This window comes from Neophocaena asiaeorientalis, unplaced genomic scaffold (genome assembly GCF_003031525.2).
Source record: "Neophocaena asiaeorientalis asiaeorientalis breed wild unplaced genomic scaffold, Neophocaena_asiaeorientalis_V1.1 scaffold268, whole genome shotgun sequence".
Lineage (NCBI taxonomy): Eukaryota > Metazoa > Chordata > Mammalia > Artiodactyla > Phocoenidae > Neophocaena > Neophocaena asiaeorientalis.
Genome location: NW_020173979.1, coordinates 6,229,040 through 6,247,875, shown reverse-complemented (window position 1 = coordinate 6,247,875; position 18,836 = coordinate 6,229,040). Strand labels below are relative to the sequence as shown.

Genomic DNA, 18,836 nt, shown 5'->3' with positions numbered 1-18,836 from the left:
TCCCCCCTTTTTTTTTTTTTCCCCAGTACGTGGGCCTCTCACTGTCGTGGCCCCTCCTGTCACGGAGCACAGGCTCCGGACGCACAGGCCCAGCGGCCATGGTCCACAGGCCCAGCTGCTCCGCGGCAAGTGGGATGCTCCCGGACCGGGGCATGAACCCGCGTCCCCTGCATCGGCAGGCGGACCCCCAACCACTGCGCCACCAGGGAAGCCCTCCCATTTTAAAAATAATTGAGGACCTAGAGCACAGGTCCTTAATTTCAGCGTCGTCAGAATTGCCTGCAATGAATTTGTTGAAAGTGCATATTCTCATCCAGCCATGGATCAGTGGATAAGCAAAACGGGGTACATACACACAAGGGAATAACACTCAGCCTTGAAAAGGGCATTCTGACACATGCTACAGTATGGATGCACCTTGAGGAGATTCTACTAAGTCAAAGAAGCAGATAGAAAAAGACAAATGCTGTCTGATTCCACTCATATGAAGTACCCAGAGTGGTTAAACTCATGGAAACAGAAAGTAGAATGGTGGCTGCTGGGGGACTTCGCTGGTGGTCCAGGGGTTAAGATTCCATGCTTCCAACGCAGGGGGCGTGGGTTCAATCCCTAACCAGGGAACTAAGATCCCACATGCCACATGGTGCGGCCAATAAATTAAAAAAGAATGGTGGCTGCTGAGGCCAGGGGAGGGGGAACAGGAAAATGTTGTTTAATTGGGTACAGAGTTTCAGTTTGCTAGATAAAAAGAGTTCTGGAGGACTTCCCTGGTAGCGCAGTGGATAAGAATCTGCCTGCCAATGCAGGGGACATGGGTTTGATACCTGGTCCAGGAAGATCCCACACACCGCGTAGCAACTAAGCCCGTGCACCACAACTACTGAGCCTGCGCTCTAGAGCCCGTGAGCCACAACTACTGAGCCCATGTGCCCGAGAGCCCACATGCTGCAACTAGCAATCTACAGATTCAATGCAATCCCTATCAAACTGCCACTGGCATTTTTCACAGAACTAGAAAAAAAAATTTCACAATTTGTATGGAAACACAAAAGACCCTGAATAGCCAAAGCAATCTTGAGAAAGAAAAACGGAGCTGGAGTACTGAGGTTCCCGGACTTCAGACTATACTACAAAGCTACGGTAATCAAGATAATATGGTACTGGCACAAAAAAAGGAATACAGATCAATGGAACAGGATAGAAAGCCCAGAGGTAAACCCATGCACATATAGTCTCCTTGTCTTTGATAAAGGAGGCAAGAATATACAATGGAGAAAAGACAGCCTCTTCAATAAGTAGTGCTGGGAAAACTGGACAGCTACATCTAAAAGAATGAAATTAGAACACTCCCTAACACCAAATAAAAAATTAACTCAAAATGGATTAAAGACCTAAATGTAAGGGCAGACACTGTAATATAAACTCTCAGAGGAAAACATAGGCAGAACACTCTATGACATGAGTCATAGCAAGATCCTTTTTGACCGATGTCCTAGAGAAATGGAAATAGAAACAAAAATAAGCAAATGGGACCTAATGAAACTTAAAACTTTTGCACAGCAAAGGAAGACATAAACAAGATAAAAAGACAACTCTCAGAATGGGAGAAAATATTTGCAAATGAAGAAACTGACAAAGGATTAATCTCCAAAATTTACAAGCAGCTCATGCAGCTCAATATCAAAAAAACAGCCCAATCCAAAAATGGGCAAAAGACCTAAATAGACATTTCTCCAAAGAAGATATACAGATTGCCAACAGCCACATGAAAGGATGCTCAACATCACTAATCATTAGAGAAATGCAAATCAAAACTACAATGAGGTATCACCTCACACCCGTCAGAATGGCCATCATCAAAAAATCTACAAACGATAAATGCTGGAGAGGGTGTGGAGAAAAGGGAACCCTCTTCCATTGTTGTTGGGAATGTAAATTGATACAGTCACTATGGAGAACATTTTGGAGGAGGTTCCTTAAAAAACTAAAAATAGAACTACCATATGACACAGCAATCCCACTACTGGGCATATACCCTGAGAAAACCGTAGTTCAAAACAAGTCATGTACCATAATGTTCATTGCATCACTACTTACAATAGCCAGGATATGGAAGCAGTCTAAGTGTCCATCGACAGATGAATGGATGAAGATGTGGCACATATATACAACGGAATATTACTCAGCCATAAAAAGAAATGAAATTGAGTTATTTGTAGTGAGGTGGATGGACCTAGAGTCTGTCATACAGAGTGAAGTATCAACAAAACAAAAAAAAAAAAAAAAAAAAGAGTTCTGGAGATGGATGGTGGTGATGTTTGCACGGCGATAAGAATGTACTTACGGTACATTTAAAAATGCTTAAGACGGTAAATTTTGTGTTATGTGCATTTTACCACAATTAAAATTTTTTTTGTTTGAAAGTGTGGGTTTCCAACTCCTTCTCCCCACCCCAGATTCTAATTTCGGAACTCTGGGGTGGGGCTCTGGAACTTATATTTTCACAAGCCTTGCATGCAGATGGTCTCAATCAGGCTTTGGAACCAACTGCCTTGAGAACTCATGGTTCCTTCCAGGCTCATGTTCTCAGAGTCTATGACCAGGGCTCGGCTGCACAGTCAGATCTGTACCTCCATGAGTACTGACATGTATACAGGACTGTCCCCCAGTCTGACCCCCCCTTACGTGGTCCCTGCCTCCCCTCCAGGCTCCCCTGGGCCCTTCCCTTCCAGTCAGTGTGGGAGCGAGAGCTGGCACCCTCATACCCCTTCCACGTACCACACAGACATCTGACCCCCTGGCCAGGGCCTCCAGTCTCCCCTTTCTCTCCTGGCTTCACTGATTCCAATGACTGACCCCCAAACCCTCCCATTCACCTCCATTTTCCTGCCATTAGGGCACCATACTGCTTTTGTTCTCCAGCCTAGAAAGAAGACTCCTGCCAGCGTGGCCATGTGGCTAGCCACACCCTGCAAGCTGGGCTCCAGAACGGTAGCATCTTTCGTTAGATGGAATCACGCCGAAGTTTGACATAACATGAGCCGGACCCTAAGTCCGACTTCCACATGGTTGCCTAGGGTACCTCTTTTTTTCCATCTACAGCATGGGGTGAACAAGGTCTGCTCTGGCACTTGGAAGGGCTGAAGAAGGTTTGGGGGAATAAAGGCACCACAGAGACCTAGGGCTAGGGCTGTCTGGGTCTCCACCCTGGCTGCCTGGGCCCACCAGCCCCCAGCCCGCTGCCCCCTGCCATCCGGCCCCTTGACCATACCTGAAGCCCTGGGGGCAGATGCACGTGTAGCCGTTGACCGCATCCACGCACTGGGCCCCATGGCGGCACCTGTGGGCTGCGCAGTCATCACTGTTCACCTCGCAGAGCTTCCCGCTGTAGCCAGGGAGACATTCGCACCTGGAACACAGCGGAGCGAGGCTGTTCTACGGCCTGGCCGGCTTCTAGGCAGCCTCTCCTCTATCTACCCACGTAGCCAAGTCCCCGCAGCTCTTGCGGGCTCCCCAAAGCCTGGCCTGCAGTGGGTCTCATGGGCTGTCCACAGCCTCTGGTCACTGCAATGCGATGTCTGCCTGCTTCACGTGGGGCATCTTGTCAGGAGCCGGCTGAGGAGTGCAGGGCTGCGGTCACACAGGTTTTGGCTTGTATCCACCACTGTCTACATAGAACTAATATTCAGCTTAGCCTGCCTTTGGGCCAGGCACTGGGCTAAGCACCTTTCACAGGGTGCCTTGCTAAGGCCTCCCAGCACCCTGTGAAGGAGGGTCGGTCCCCCTCCGATACCAGGAGGAAACCAGGGCTCCAGGAGAGCTGACCTGACTTCCCTGAGGCCCCCCGCCGTGTAACACTTACGTGCGTCAGACCCTGTTCTCGGTGTATCTGCCACTCACTGCCTCTCTGTGTTTCAGTTTCTTCACTTTTCAACGTGACTGATGATCAATAACTTCACCTCTTATGGTGGTTTTAAAAATTAAGTGATACACTCTGTGCAGGGCACTAGATCCACACTGACTAAACTGTCAGTGTGATATGTAGAACGCGCTGATAAGGACACTCCCTTTGATTCTATTCTATCGTTTGTTCATTTTTTTCCCAGGGTTTCGGGCTGATATAAGAAGGTGAATCCCTTTGCCCTTGATAAATGCCTCCTGGTCTCCAGGGGAGAGGATGGGAGCTACTGACCCAACCCAGGCCCTGCAGGCTGACCCGCCCCTCCCTGAGGAGCATGGTGTCAGCAGCTCCATCATGGTCCTTGCTGACCCAGGTTTCAGCCCGGCCAGAGACGGCTGCTGGCGGCGGGTCTCCCTAAACATGGGCCTGAGACACACATCTCTGGGCTCCTCTGTCTGGGGTGACAATGTGCCGAAGTCCCAGCAAGGAAGAGACCAAAGGTACCACCTTACTCATAGCGGCTTCAGCACACAGGCACGTGTGAACACAAACGCTTCCTGGCTCCTCTACCTCCGGCAGGGCCTGGAGCCTGCACACCTCTCTGGGCTCACTGGCTGAATTCTGCTGGGCGGAGTGTAAATAATAACCACTTATCCAAGTCAGAGGAGGAAGGTGGTACGGGCAGGTGAAAGTGTGGTACGGGTGGCCAGGCGGGGAGGGAAGTGAGACCTTGGAATACTTATGTGACACGGGACGGGAAGCACCAGGACAAATGAATAGTCGTCCCTCCACCTTCTCCTCACTCCACCCCCTTTAGGATGGCTGGAAGTGGGCTGGAATCACAAGTAGGTCCTGGCAGTGCTGGGGCTGCCAGAACATGGTGCATGCTGTGGATTCAGCATGGCAAGGTAAGATACTCAGGGCGTGGGGTGTCCCTGGAGGGCGGCGAGTTCTAGAATCTGAGGATTTACTGGACCTGCGTCCAAAAGCTGTGAAATCTGCTAAGATCTGACCTATTTACCTTTACTTATTTGATGGGTGAATTTGATATACGTGACCTATTGCTGCACCAGAAGGTGCAAACTTTCACGTCTTAGCCCCTGTTCCTTCCTAGTCTTTTAAAGGAACAGCTCGGGGATGCCCTTTGGGGGCACACGCTCAATATATCACAAGCCAGGCCTCTGCTAGGGTTAAACCTGGCCCCAGCAGGCATCTGTGTTTGTGTCTCCTGAATGCTAAGAAGTACCTGCAGAGCAACTCAAGCTGTATGAGCTTCACCAAGCCAATAACAGCTGCTCACTACTCACAGGGCAAAACCCAGCCTGATAAGCATGGAATTCGAGGCTACTGAGCAGGTCTTTATGAGGAATTAGGGAAGCCATGCTCCCTCGCAGATGAAGCAGTGGAAGTCTGGAGGAAGATATGTTTACATCCTTCTTTTCTCCCAGTGCTACAGCCCTCTCCACACCTGCGCTTCCTGAACGAAACACCCGGGGTCTTGTTAAAGTGCAGCTTTGGATTCAGGGAGTCTGGGTGGGGCCTGGGGATTAGCATTCCCAACAAGCTCCCACGGGATGCTGATACTGCTGGTTCATGGACCTTACCTCCAATAGCAAGGATCTCTACAACACTTCTTCATCGGCCAAAGGCAAGCATCTGGTGGTATAACCCGCATTCCCTGTTGTCCTCAAACGTGTTGCCTTTACCTTTTTTTCTAAAGCGTAAGGGTTATGCAATTCTGATACGCATTCGACCTACTGATTCTGGTCGAGGAGTTACCAAGTGCCTTCAGTAGCCTCTGGATTTAGCCGAGGAATCAGTCAGGCCTGGATTGACTCGCATCCCTTTCTGTGCACGCGTGTCGGCTGCTTGCTCCACCTCACCGAGCCTCAGCCCCACGCAGGAGGTGGGTAACAGTTTCTACATCCTAAGATTGCTGAGTGTTAAGTGAGATAATAAGGCACAGTGCCTGACACAGAAGGAGTGTTCAGTGAGTGCTAGCCACTGCCATCTTTGTTTCTGTTATTATTTTCAGTGTGTATGGGCAGTGTTGGTTATTATTTTCAGGGCTTCAGTTTATCATTACTTCAGTGTTCATGTCACAGATACTGATAGAGTACTATCTATCTGTTCTGTTGAGTTGAGGCCTCATTAGAACAGCATACAAGGAAATCCCCAAGGATAAACACCTTCAAACTTGGGCAAAGGTCGCACTGACTGCACATCTCTTTTGTTAATGCCCCTGGTTCCCTGCCTTGGGATGTGAGTTGTTACGGTGACGGCAGGGGAGGGCGATAACATTATAAAATGCTGCACTGGGAGAAGGGACTTTTCATTTAAATGCATCTCAAAAAGAAAAAAAAAAAAAATCAACATTATTGAGTTGGCCTGTAGACCTGTTCAAGATTCTAAGAGACTCTGTGTATAAATATGTCAATATTATCTCAAGATTTTGAAAGCGAGACTGGTTTCTATATTCTATGTTGTCCTTGAACTCAAGGGGTCTTGGTTACAGTAGAGAGGGTTTCCAGGGACAAGCAGCAGAGAATCGTGATCTCTGGTCCTAAGTCTGTAGCACCCCATTCCCAGACCTGCACCCTGGACCACTTCTGACCAGTCTCGAAGCTCGCTATGCTCGTCCAAGCCAGCTTCCTCTGAGCTTGCCGTCCACTCAGCCTGGAACGCCACTGATCTCCTTTCCACCTACAGATATTCTACCCACTCTTCACAGCTCAGATGCCCAGTCGCCATCACTGCCCCTTCTTAGGTACACGCAAAGCACTTTTCCTGTCAGTCCAGCCGGCTCAGCTTTGGGTTCAAGTTTGTGTTTTAAGCATCTCTTCCTACCCCTTTGCTCTTCCTTCAGTTGAAGAGCAGCCCTGATCTGAAGTCAGATCCTGGAGTGGGAAAAGCAGGGTCGGGGGGAGGCATCCCTCGCTCTTACTCAAGCTCAGGGAACTCGATTATGTGAAAGCCCACCCAGCACATCTCCGAGGGGACAGGAGCAGGTAAGGCAGACTTGAAGGAGGGTGCACGCACCAAAGGCCCGCAGCTTCCTTTGCTCCCTCTGAAGCCAGAGGCCCTACACGCCTCTTGCGTTTTCCCTGGTGGTAAGCTCTAGGCTTGGGATATCCAGATAGAAAGGGAAAACACAGGAAGAGGTGCTTACGGCCCCCTCTCACCCTCACCTACTCTAGACTCTTCTCCCACCCGTGGGGCTCCCTCCTTCTCGCAGTGCATCCCAACTCCGCCCATTCTTTGGTGGTCACTTCACATCCCACCTCCCAGGGTGGGGGGGCTTCCCTCTCTGCTCCAGAAAGTTCTCCCCACCCCCCTCCTCAGAACCCCAGCAGCACTCAGAGCCAGAATCTAGGGCCCTAGGAATTGCTTCTTTTCTTAACCTTTGTTTTGTGTCAACTTTTCCTCCCCCAGGCCCACGGCAAGGGCCTTGGAGGGAGGGAATTGAAAACCTCCTGCGCTACCCACTGCCTTCAGTACAGTGAGGATCTGGGGCCTGAGGGAGAGGGAGAGGGAACAGAGAGGACAGACACAGAGGCTCAGAAAGAGAGACAGAGAGAGACTAAGAGGATTAGACCATGACTGGTCAGAGATAGAGAAAAGCACACGGTAACAAACAAGTACCAGGCAGAAAGAGAGAGAGAGGGAAAAAAAATTTGGAGGGAGCCCCAGAGTCTCTGCCTCAAACCCAGACTGCTGGAGCCGAGTCCTTGGGACCCGGTGCTGGGCACGAATGAGCCTCACCTGAATCCTCTGTCCAGGGAGACGCACTTTGCCTCGTGCTGACAGAGGTTCATCCCGGGCACGCAGTGGTCGATCACCTCGTCGCACAGCTCACCTGGTGGGGCGGGTAGAGAGAACCCAGGCATCAGGGAGGGTACCGGGGGGATGCCCTGGCTAGAAGTCAGGTTCATCCAGCCCCTGGCCAGGAGGGCACGGGTATCAGGGGCCCTGCATTTGCTCTTTTGGCCTCTCCTTTCTCCTGTGCCTCAGCCTCGATTTCCCTGGCAGTGACCATGGGAAGACTGCAGGACCTCACCCGGGCACGGTCACTGCACCACCATTTAACTATCTCACTTGATTATTTAGGGGGGGCGGCGGCAGCTGAAATCACCCCTGACCTTGGGCTATGCTTATTTATTTTTCCTTCCACACCCATGTGTGGAGCACCTCCCGTGTGGCAGCGCTGTGCTGGGGACACAGCCGTGACCTGGCCCTGTCCCCCCTCTCCCCACCATGGCTAGTGCGGGGGGTGTATCTACAAATAAGCAGGGAATTAATTACAACACAGAGCTGTCAGCGCGATGACCGGAAAACTCAGTGGAAACCCAGAGGCTTCCTGGGGGAGGGGACAGCGCTTAGCTCAGTCCACCTGTTACAGATAAGTAATAACCCCCTTGGATTTTCTCCGAGAAGAAAATATGGAAAGAATGTGAAGTTCTGGTCTCTGGATACATCCCCTTTGAAATTCACAGTGTCGGAAAATGCCTAACAGGCCATAAATACCCAAGGATACAAGCCCTGAAATACTCACACCACCTGAAAGTGTGTTTTGGGAATGTGGGAGGTAAGATAGGACGGCAGGGGAGAGGTCCCTGGCAGATGCATCTCTGAGCTTTGCGCTTCCTCACATTCCACCCCCCGGCAAGCCAGGTGGAGAGGGATCTAGAAGAAACAAACTTCCAGCCAGGGAGGTTCATTCAGAGGACAGGCGTGGGCAGGAGAAGGCAGCCTGGGCCGCGGCTCCCAGGGGACAGGGCAGAGGACGGTCCTGAGGACGGCCGGGGAGTAAAAGCATGACAGGCATAGCCCCGGCGTCTGTTCTCTGTTGTGGTGAGGATAAGCTGACTCCCACCCCGTCCTCATTTTGCCCTGGTCTCTCAAGACCACAGAGAGCACTTGTGTGCCTTCTAAGCCTCCCCTCATCTGCTGGAGACACCCAGGGAGGTGTCTGTGGGGGACACTTTTTGACGTTTTCTGGCACAGACAAAACCACTACGTCCCATTCTCAGGAACAAAGTACAACAAGCCAGAACTGCACCCCGGTCCACGGCAGACGCAGGCAGGAAACCGCCTTAATGCGTGTTTCCTCAGCTCCCTCCACCCGTGCCCATCTGCCCACCGTCAGTTCAGACCCGAACGGAGCATGACCACAATGCAAGTGCCTCTGTGCTGGTTTCAGACACCACCAGGGCTCCAGGGTTCCCGAAGGAGGGGATGAACATGAACCCAAATGAAGACAGCTGAAAGGGCCCTGGGGAACTGTTCAAAGTGGGGAGGAGCTAGTGATTTGCAGGGGGTGGGGTGAGGGGTGGCAGAGGGTAGACAAGCTAGAAGAGAGAGGGCCTCTGGGAAGCCCCTCATAACACAGTACCAGGTTGTGGGGGTTCAAGACTTTGTCCAGAGGGGGACAGGAGGTGGAGTCTTTGGAAGAAGCTAAGAAAGTGGTACTCTTCGAACGCACGACAAGCCACAGCCTGCACTCAGCAACCCGCACTCGGGCGTCAGGGGGCTCACCTGTGTAGTCTGGTGGGCACACACACACATAGGTGTTGATCCCGTCCACACAGGTGGCGTTGTTCTCACAGTCGCTGTCCTCGCAGTCATCTGGGTTGATCTCACACCGCTGCCCCTCGAAGCCCAGGGGACAGGAGCAGCTTTGGGGATGTGTGGGTGCGAAGAGGGGAGCCGTGGATCAGGGAGAGGGGTGGGTTGGAGCGGCAGAGGGGAAGGCGGAAAATAGAATCAGTCAGGTTTCTCCTCTGGATGGAGGTCCTGGACAGCACGGTGGACCCCGGAGGTCTTGGGGTCCTGAGCAGGAAGACCCTTAGGAGCCTAAGAGGGCATTTCATCTAGCCCCCTGTCTCTGGGCAGTATTCCGTCTCCCCTGGCCCTGGATGGCTACCTCGCCAGGGGGCAATTCCCGTCGGCCCTGCCTCTTTCACCACTCCCCCTGCTGGATGTAGTTTCCTGGGTAGAGCTTAAATTCCTCCAGCTGTCTCCTAAGCAGCCTCTGGATAGGCTCTTTTGCAGACAAGGAGAGAAAGAGCAAAACGAACCCTGCCCTTTTGGTGATTTTCTACTCAAGGGCAGCCTTTGTATCTGGAGCAGGACGTAGATCAGGCTCTGCAACCAGGTTTCTTAGGAGTTAAATTCTGCATCTCAGTTTCCTTATCTGTTGACTGGTGCTATTATCTACCCCCTGCAGGGTGGCTGCAGGCATTAAATGAGATTATACAAGTAAAACGCTTAGAAGGGTACACAGCACAGCGAAAATGTTCAGAACATGTTAGCTAGATTTAGTTCTAGGCGAAACTACCCACCTCCTTAACCTTATTCTCAGGGATGCCATTTCTCCCTGTCAGGTATTCCTGCTACTTCTGAGCCCCCTCCAGCTTCTGGGGGCTGAGGGAAGGGTGGGAGGGCCCCTCTCCTGCCAACACTTCCTGGTGAGCCTGGCTTAACACGCCATTGATCAGTATGATGCATTTCCTTAACCTGTCTCTGGAGTGTTAAACCTCTTGGATAAAAACCTCAACCCCCGTCCTCTGCCCGACCTTGGCCACTTCCCCAGGATTAGACATGCAAAGTCAGTCAGCACTGATGAAGTCGGTTCTGGGCAGCTGACAAGGGGCGAGGGGGCGCTGGGAGGATGCAGGTGGGAGCCGAGCGTTTGATTAAAGAAGCGCTGCAGGGAATCTCACTCTTTCTGTGGCCCATCCCCCCTTGTCAGGGACCAGGGACATACACCCCCATCCACGAATGTGTGTTCCAGCCTCAGACCTGGAATTCCAGGCCTCTCTCCATTTCAGAGACTGCTCTGACTTGGGCATTTAGCTAAACAACGACACTAAACTAATAGGAAGTGGATTTTTGTGGTCCTAGAATCCTAAATAACCTCCTTCCCTCTGTGACCTGAAAACTGGGTCACATTCTCTACAAAAGGCGGGGGGAAGGGTCCTCGGGCCTGAGCTCTGGAGCTGGAGCAAAATGACTCTAAGTCCTTTTTGTTTCTCTTAGGGACCCTGGCCATTCATGAAAAAGGTCATTTCTTCAGAGCCAGACAGTGGGTAGTTTTCCAAAGATCTTAACCCACAGTGTTGCCTATTTTCCTCAAATGAGTTACTCTGACTCTCCCCGGAGCCTTAGGACCGCATAAATGTGGGGTGAGAGTGACTGGTCAGGAGAGCAGGGGTTGCTCATGGACTGGACAGAGGGTGGGAAAGAGGCTAAAGTTTTTTCCTGTCCTCGCTGGAAACCTTACCAGAGGTAGGGGCGGTGGGGGAGGTGGAGCTATCAAGGATATCTCAAGAGCAATGTGTGAGCTGTAGGGACAGCTCTCTTTTGAGCAGAGGGACAACGTGTCAAGACTGGAGAAGCATCTGTATGAAGAGGTAGGTGATGCTTCCAGAATTCTGACCAGTAAGAGGTGTCATGGATTGAATTGTGTCCCCTCAAAAAGATATGTTGAAATCTTAACCTCCCCCCACCACCCAGTACTTGAGAATGTGACCTAATTGGGAAACAGAGTCACTGCAGCTGTCATTAAGTTAACTGAAGACCACATTCACCGGAGTGGGGTGGGCCCCTAATCCTATATGACTGGTGTCCTTATAAGAAGACGGCCGTGTGGAGACAGACACAGGGAGAAGGCCACGTGTAGCTGAAGGCAGACACTGGAGTGATGCAGCTGCAGGCCAAGCAATGCCAGAAACTACCAGCAGCCACCAGAAGCCAGGAAGGGGCGAGGAAGAATCCTCCCTTGCCGGTTTCAGAGGGAGCACGGCCCTGCTGACACCTTCAGTCTGGGCTTCTGACTTCCAGAGCTGTGAGAGAATCCATTCTTTGGTTCCAAGCCCCCCAGCCTGCAGTACTTTGTTATGGCAGCTCTAGGAAACAGACAGAGGAGGGACAAGGGAGCAAAGCCTCCGTCCGAATAGCTGGCTCTCCCTTTGCCAGCCTGCCAGGTGCTGCCCTGAGGGGCAGTGCTTTCCTGCTGCTTGAGGATCCCACACGAGCTATACCATCCCAGGGGTGTGGGCCACATTGCCTGCACCCTCCACCCCATTTTCCTAATCCTGTGGGTCTGGGCCATTTTCCTCGAAAATTAAGTCCTAAAAATACTCCCAGTTCCTTTGAAATCCTCAACAACGGAGGGTGGAGACGGGTCCTTCCGCTCACCTGCAGAGAGGGGAGCAACACAGTCGCCTGCAGGGGGCGCTCCTGTCCCTTGCCGAGGCGGGTCCCTGGGCTGTGGGGTGGCGGTGAGGGGGCACAGGGGGCGGGGGCAGAGCCAGGCTTTCAGTCCTGTAGGCGTGATTCCTGGCTGAGGCCAGGTGGCCACCACCATGAGATTTCTGGGTAGTTTCTCCCCCCACCCCCCGGGGCTCTCAGTGGGTGAGAGTGTGTTGTTTGGCCTGCTCCAGGCAGGAAAACGAACTCTGCCTTGCATTTCACATTTTAAGAGTTGATTCTGATGGGGCTGGCTTGACAGATGGACACGTGGGCGGCTGGGTTCCCTGGGGAGAACCCAGAGCCCAAAACCTGATGTCCTTCGCAGAACACGCAGCAACCCTGGTCAGAGGGCTTTTGATAATTAATTGTTTGCAACCTGAGCGCTAAGACCTCCGCACACAGCTTGCCACCAGATGCCCCCCCTTTACCGCCTGACCCGCTGGCTCACTGGGGGTGCCAAACGGGCCAATTGCCACTGGTCTGCTTTGCCAGGGTAGGGCCCGGGAAACTGGACATGTGCACACAGCTGGGAGGGTGGGAAGCAGGGAGGGGCCTGAGGTTTGGCAGAGCGGCAGAAGGCCCGCTCCAAGGACAGGGGTGAGAAGACCTTAAGTGCCTTCTACCCCTTTTCTTCCTGAGCTCTTAATGCCAGGGAGGAAAGAGGTGAGGCTTGGAGACTCAGGAATGAGTGTCAGGATATGGGACCTAGAGCCAATCAATTCTGTGCCTCAGTTTCCTCATCTGTTAAATGGGGATACTACCTACTTGTACCGGATAGGGTCCTCGTGAGGATTTAAATGAGGCTTAGATTCCCTGCCTGGCACATAATGAGCATGTAATCAATGTCACCTATTATTATTGTTTTTTTTTAACACAGAAAAGAGTGGTGGAATTACCAGGCTGGCAGGTCTTTGAGCCATTATCCCATCCTACCCTGACTTTAGCCAGCAACTGTGGCTTCCCTCCTCCTGGCTCTGAGACGGACTACCTGAATTCAGATTCCTGTACCAACGCTCACTGTGTAACTGCGGACAAACGATTTATCCCTTTGATGCCTCGACTCCCTTATCTATACAAGAGGGATAGCAGTAGCTGCCTTATAGGGAGTGAAGAGCCTTGGAGTCATTCACATAAAGGGCTGGGCAGAGTGTGGGCACACACGGGAGGCACATAGCTGTGCTTCCTCAGCCTGCCCCAAGAGCCTGACCATGAAGACTGAGGAGGGAGGGCCCAAGGGTGAGCTGTTACCTGAACCCATCGCTGTGGCTCTCGCTCAGGTGGCAGGTGCCTCCGTGCAGACAGGGGTTCTGGAGGCAGGTGTTGATGGGCACAGTGCAGTCTTTTCCCTGAGGAGCAGGAGAGAGAGAAGCGTGTGGTTAGGGAGGCTTTCTGTGGCTGCCATGACGAAGAGACCCCTGTGGGTTCCCAGCATCCTTTGGAATGAGGTCAGGGAGATGGAGGCCCTCCCTGGGACAAGCCTGCTGTGTGACCCAGAGAAAGCCCGAGGGAGCCCTTGCCTTTGGTCACTCCACAGTGAGGAGGGGAGGAATGCTGAACTCAGGAGTCTGGGCCCCAGCTTCACTACTTCCCAGACTTCACCTGCTTTTCGCCATCCTACCCTGTAGGCCAAGAGCAGGGGCTTTGGAGCCAGGAAGACCTGGTTTCCTATTCCAGCTTCACCTCTTCCTGGTTGCTTGACCTTGATCTTGTATAATAAGCCTTTTAACTTCTACAAGCCTACCTCATAGAGCTCTTACCAGAATTAAACTAGATCTTTCAATAAGGAAGTGCTTAATATTACATAACACATTTAGCACATAGTAGGCATTCTATAAATACCAGTAGATGATATTATTACTAGCCTCACTGAGGCTTAACGGTAATCCACAACTTGTAGGGTGGACTACGGCTGAAGTGTGGCCCACAGACCTTGGCCCTGTAAAGTGACAGCCCCCCCCCAGAGAGTCAGCTTTGATTGGTCTGGACGTGGGCCCAGGTGTTGGCATTTACTCTCAAGTTCTGCAGGTGATCCTGATGTTAGGCCAGATTGAGATCTCCTGTGAGACAGAGTTTTGGGTGGAGTGGGATTCCTTTGGAGCAGGCCCAGCTGAAGGGGACCCCTGTAAAGTGACAGGTGGGGAAGAGCGTGTGTAGGTGGGGAAGAGCGTGTGGGCAGAAGGAACGGCGAGGGCAGAGGCACTGTGCAGGGAGGCTGAGACAGAGACTGTGGACGTCAAGACCCAGCGTCCCAGGGAGCACTGGTCCTCTGCGTCCAGCTTCTCCCCTGGGACCCGTGGATCAGTGCTGCACCCAAGCCTTGGCCGGCGGTCCTCGGGAGGACCCGGGGGGTCTGGTGGCGGCAGGGAGGCATCTGCTGCGTTTGTTTCTGGGCTGTGGGCTCGGCGTGGGCGCCGTGCCGGGCGGGGGTGATTGCGGGAGTCCAGCCACACCACCTGCTCGCCATCTGCCTGAGAAAATCCTCTTCCCCGCTCTGCTGCCGCCGCCAGTGCCCGTGAGGAGCGGAGGACTCTGCCGAGTAGTGCCGCCTTCTCACTTTCTCCACGCCGAGCCTCAGGCCCTGTCTCCAGCAATCTGAAGGCAGGCCCGCGTCTGTCTGCTTCCTCTTCGAGCCCCGTCACCAGCAAAGGGCCCGTCAGAGGTTTCTTGGAGGGGACACGGAGAATGCAGTTCGGGTTGGGGTCTGGTTGTATCCTAAACCAGAGCCACGTGGGATCCCTTTCAGAAAGTCCATGCGTCGATGGAAACTGCGAGGCTCATTCTCACTGTCATTTACGGAGCGCATTTTCTGTTCCAGGCATTTACAGAGCACATTTTCTGTTCCAGGCCTCACGCTAAGTTTTATATTGCGTATAATGTTCGTAACACCCCTGCAAGATTGGTATGGTCGTTATTACCTGCATTCTAACAGAGGGAAGGCAGACTTGGAAAGTGAGGTGCTGCACCCACGATCGCACAGCAGTAAGTGGAACAGGCACAGCTGAACCCGACATCCAGTCCAAAGCCAGCGCCGGGAACCGCGATGCTATGCTGGGCACTTATTCTGCCTCTCTCAAAACACAGCCTCTGCAGTTAGGCCGGTCTGAATGCACGTGTTAGTCCGGCTACTGCTACGTGCCTTGAGGAAATTACTAGTTCTCTCTGAGACTTTTCATCATCTGTAAAATGGGAATAATGATGCCTACCCCCACGGAGTTAAGGAATGATTAGAAATCACACTCATATAAGGCACCTGGCAGGTAATGGTAGCTCCATAATTAAGAGCTATTCAGAGAATGACCATGCTGATCATGGGGCTCTGAGACATAGCTGAATGTGGGTAATTAAAAGACTTTTTCAGGTCTTTGGTTCTTGCTAAGTAGTTCACGTGTGTGCACATGCGTGCGTGTGTACGTGTGTACGTGTATGTGTGTGTGTGTGTGTGTGTGCAGGGGCGTGGGTCTGGGACTCCTGTGGGTGTAAGGCCTGGGGTTGGCTGCCCGGGGCAGGGAGGCTGTCCGACCGGCCTCATAGGAAGCCTTTGGCTCTCTTGTCTCAGGCTCAGGCCCATAGGTGGCACTCTGACACTGTCTATTGGGAGCACAGCTACAGCTGAGAAAGCCACTAGGGAGCCCTGTTCCCCAGCGGCAGTCTGCCCCTCAAGCTTGTCACTATACACATAAATCCCCCTGGGGACAGGACACCCGGGGATGCCAGCTCCCTTCTGCTCAGCTTTACCAGGTGGGTGCATCAGACAGGCTGGGGACTGTCTTGAAATTCTCGACGTGCCTAGTGCCTTTAGATGGGTGCCCTGGGATGGCTGGAATCTGGGAAGCCAGGAGGGTCCTGGGGAAGAGGACCCAGTCACGGCTTTGCTGACCCCAGTGAGGTGCAGTGAGGGGTTCAGCTACTCAGGAAACCTCCAGGCGAAAGTCGGTGGGGGGGGGCTTTGGAATCATGTAGCCCTGGGTCTTAACCCAACCCTACTGCTTACAAGCTTGGGCCAGTAAGTCAAGCCCTTTCAACAGTCTGAGGCTCAGTTTCCACATCTGTAAAATGGGAATCGGTAAGTCCTTCCTCACAGGGGAAAAGATGACTAAAATGCCAAGCAGAGTGCTTGACACATCATCCATACTTTACAGATGTTAATATGGAGGCAGGATAATGTGTTCTAGATGCTGCTGGGTGAGAAGAAAGGAGGGAAGGGTTATTCTGGAATTAGCCTGGATTTCTGGGGAGGACAGGAGAACTGGGATCTCTATCCCAGCCCTTGTTGGCTGATCTGAGCCTGTCAACCGTGAAGGCTGGCCTTTTAATCCTCCATCCCTGTATCCTCCTCAAGCTGGCACCAGTGCTTCCAGGGCTGGCTGTCTTGAGGACAGGGAAGGGAGGTGGGGGGAGGACCTGGGAATCACCCTGGAGGGAGGTCAGTGTGGTGGGTTCAAGGGATGCCTCTACTTGGAGGTACTTTAACTCTCAGAGACTTAATTTCCCCATGTTCAAGAAAGAAAATACAAATATTACATTTCCTCCTTATCTCACTGCATCACTGTCGAGACTATATGGGGTCCTCTATGATGGGTGTGAATGTGATACAACTGGGCAGCCCCCAGCAGTGCTGGGGAGAACGGGAGAGTTGCTGGCAAATGCTGTTTTGGAGTGACCTGTAAAGTGGACTTATCCACTGTCCTTGGAGTAGGGAGGGTCGGCAGTGAACAGTGCCCCTCCCTGGGCCATGGATGGTAGGGGGCGGGGCCTCCTGTCATACCTTGTAGCCATAGGGGCAGGCGCAGCGGTACTGCTCCACGGGATCCTGGCTACATGTCCCGTTGTTCTTGCACGGGCTGGAAAGGCAGGCATTGCACTTGGCCACAATGTTGATGTCCACTGGCCCTGGACAGCAAAACCAGAGTGTTGGTGGCAGGTCCCCAAGTAGGCTCACTGTCACACCTCCCTCCTCCTCTGCTCTGGCCCCTCCCTCAGTCAGCTACCAGCCCCTCCCATCTCTGTCCAGAGGGCAGCTGGCCCTCCGCAGCCAGCACATCCAGTCCAGCTAGAGTCCCATTAATTCAGCCATCATCCAGAGAGGAAAAAAATCACAGCGGGACATCATTCAGAAGCACTTCTCAGTCAAATCAATTACTGTAATTAGCCTGATCTGATTCTGGTGCTAATCTGTAAACAATGCACCATAATTAGAAACCCCTTGTGTATCTCTTTATGTTCGGGGAGCTCTGGGCCCAGGCTCCATTTGGACCTCTCATTTTTCCTTCCCCAAACACCCCACCTCATAGTCTGTGCAGGGCTAAGGAGGGCACAGTGCCTGGGCCAAAGGCACACATCACATAGGAAGTTCCCCTTGTAGAACCCTTGAGTCGGCAGGAAGAAGTAAGAAATGGGCCCGGAAGACACAGCAACGATGCTGATGAGGGATTACCGTTTCAACTGTGTCCTGCTCTCCTCGGCCATCAGGGCTGGAGGGAGGGAGGCCACGTCCCTACACAGAGCTTTGTAACGGGCTGTGCTACCGCTGCAGCCAGTGTTGACAAAGCCCTGGATAATCAGGCCCTATTTCATGTCAGGACTTTAAATGATCCCAGGATAACAGTCATCAGTTTGGAGATTGGGTTGAGATTGACCGCAGGGTGAGTCTGACCATTTGTGGGTGGGGTGAACAGAATGGGCTGATTGAGAACCAATGCCAGCTGGCTCAACTCTGGCTTCACCGAAGAACAGAGACATCGTCTGTTCCAGGGAGGCTATGTGTTCCAGGGACACAATGAAGTTTTAAAGGTAAAGTGTACCTGTAAATCAGAATAAACATTGAGGCCTTAGGTGATGAGCAAAGGACATTAACAGGCAAGTGTGTAGTACAAACGGAAAGTAAATTTTGGGGAAAATAAATAGTTCCCCCAATAATCAAAAACAAAATATGAGGGGATATAATATTTTACCTATTGAATTAGCAATGATTGCAAAATGAGATAAAAGAATGCAAGGGTCTGATGAAAAATGCACTCAAACGATGCTCCTGGGAGTGAAAATTGGTTACAACCCTTTCTGGAAATCAATTTGACGTTAAGTGTGAAAACCTTGACAATGACCATATACTTTGGCTCAGTAATTTCTGTTCTCTGAATCTTATTTAAGGACATAATTTTAAATAGAGAAAGACATTTACGCAGCCGTGGTCAGAAAAAAATTGGAAATACTCTGAAAGTTCAAAACCAGGAACTGGTTAAAGAAGTTATGATGGAGTGTTACAGCTTGGTGGTTGAGACCATGCACTCTGGAATCAGAAAGACCTGGAATTCTCTTAACTGTGTGATCTCGAGAAGTCATCTAACCTCAGTAAGCCTCGGTTTCCTCATTTTTAAAAGTAAGAATACTAATAAAGTAGACTCCACAGAGGTGCTGGGGAATTAAATAAACGACTCCATGGAAAGTGAGAATTAAATGAAATAATACATGAAAAAGTGCCTAACATAATGCCTGCCACATAATAAGAACCCAGTAGTAGTTTATCATGATATTCATGCAGTCAAATCAAAATCTCATGTGCCCAAAATGTGCTGTAGTAAAACGCTTATGCTCTAAGATGGTTGGGTAAAAAATGCAGGTTAGGGCTTCCCTGGTGGCGCAGTGGTTGAGGGTCCGCCTGCCGATGCAGGGGACGCGGGTTCGT

General features: G+C 51.8%; 1 protein-coding gene across 2 annotated transcripts in view; it reads right to left on the bottom strand.

The window, feature by feature from the left end:
- The window catches only part of SLIT3 (slit guidance ligand 3), a 597,102-nt gene that overhangs the window by 27,757 nt on the left and 550,509 nt on the right, over nucleotides 1-18,836 (bottom strand). For both annotated transcript variants that reach the window (XM_024753367.1, XM_024753366.1), the window contains 5 exons: nucleotides 16,920-17,044; nucleotides 13,403-13,500; nucleotides 9,437-9,576; nucleotides 7,664-7,757; nucleotides 3,272-3,409 (listed from right to left, as the gene is read on the bottom strand). In XM_024753367.1, the coding sequence (XP_024609135.1) occupies nucleotides 3,272-3,409; nucleotides 7,664-7,757; nucleotides 9,437-9,576; nucleotides 13,403-13,500; nucleotides 16,920-17,044 (595 nt within the window). The remainder of the gene's footprint in view (nucleotides 1-3,271; nucleotides 3,410-7,663; nucleotides 7,758-9,436; nucleotides 9,577-13,402; nucleotides 13,501-16,919; nucleotides 17,045-18,836) is intronic.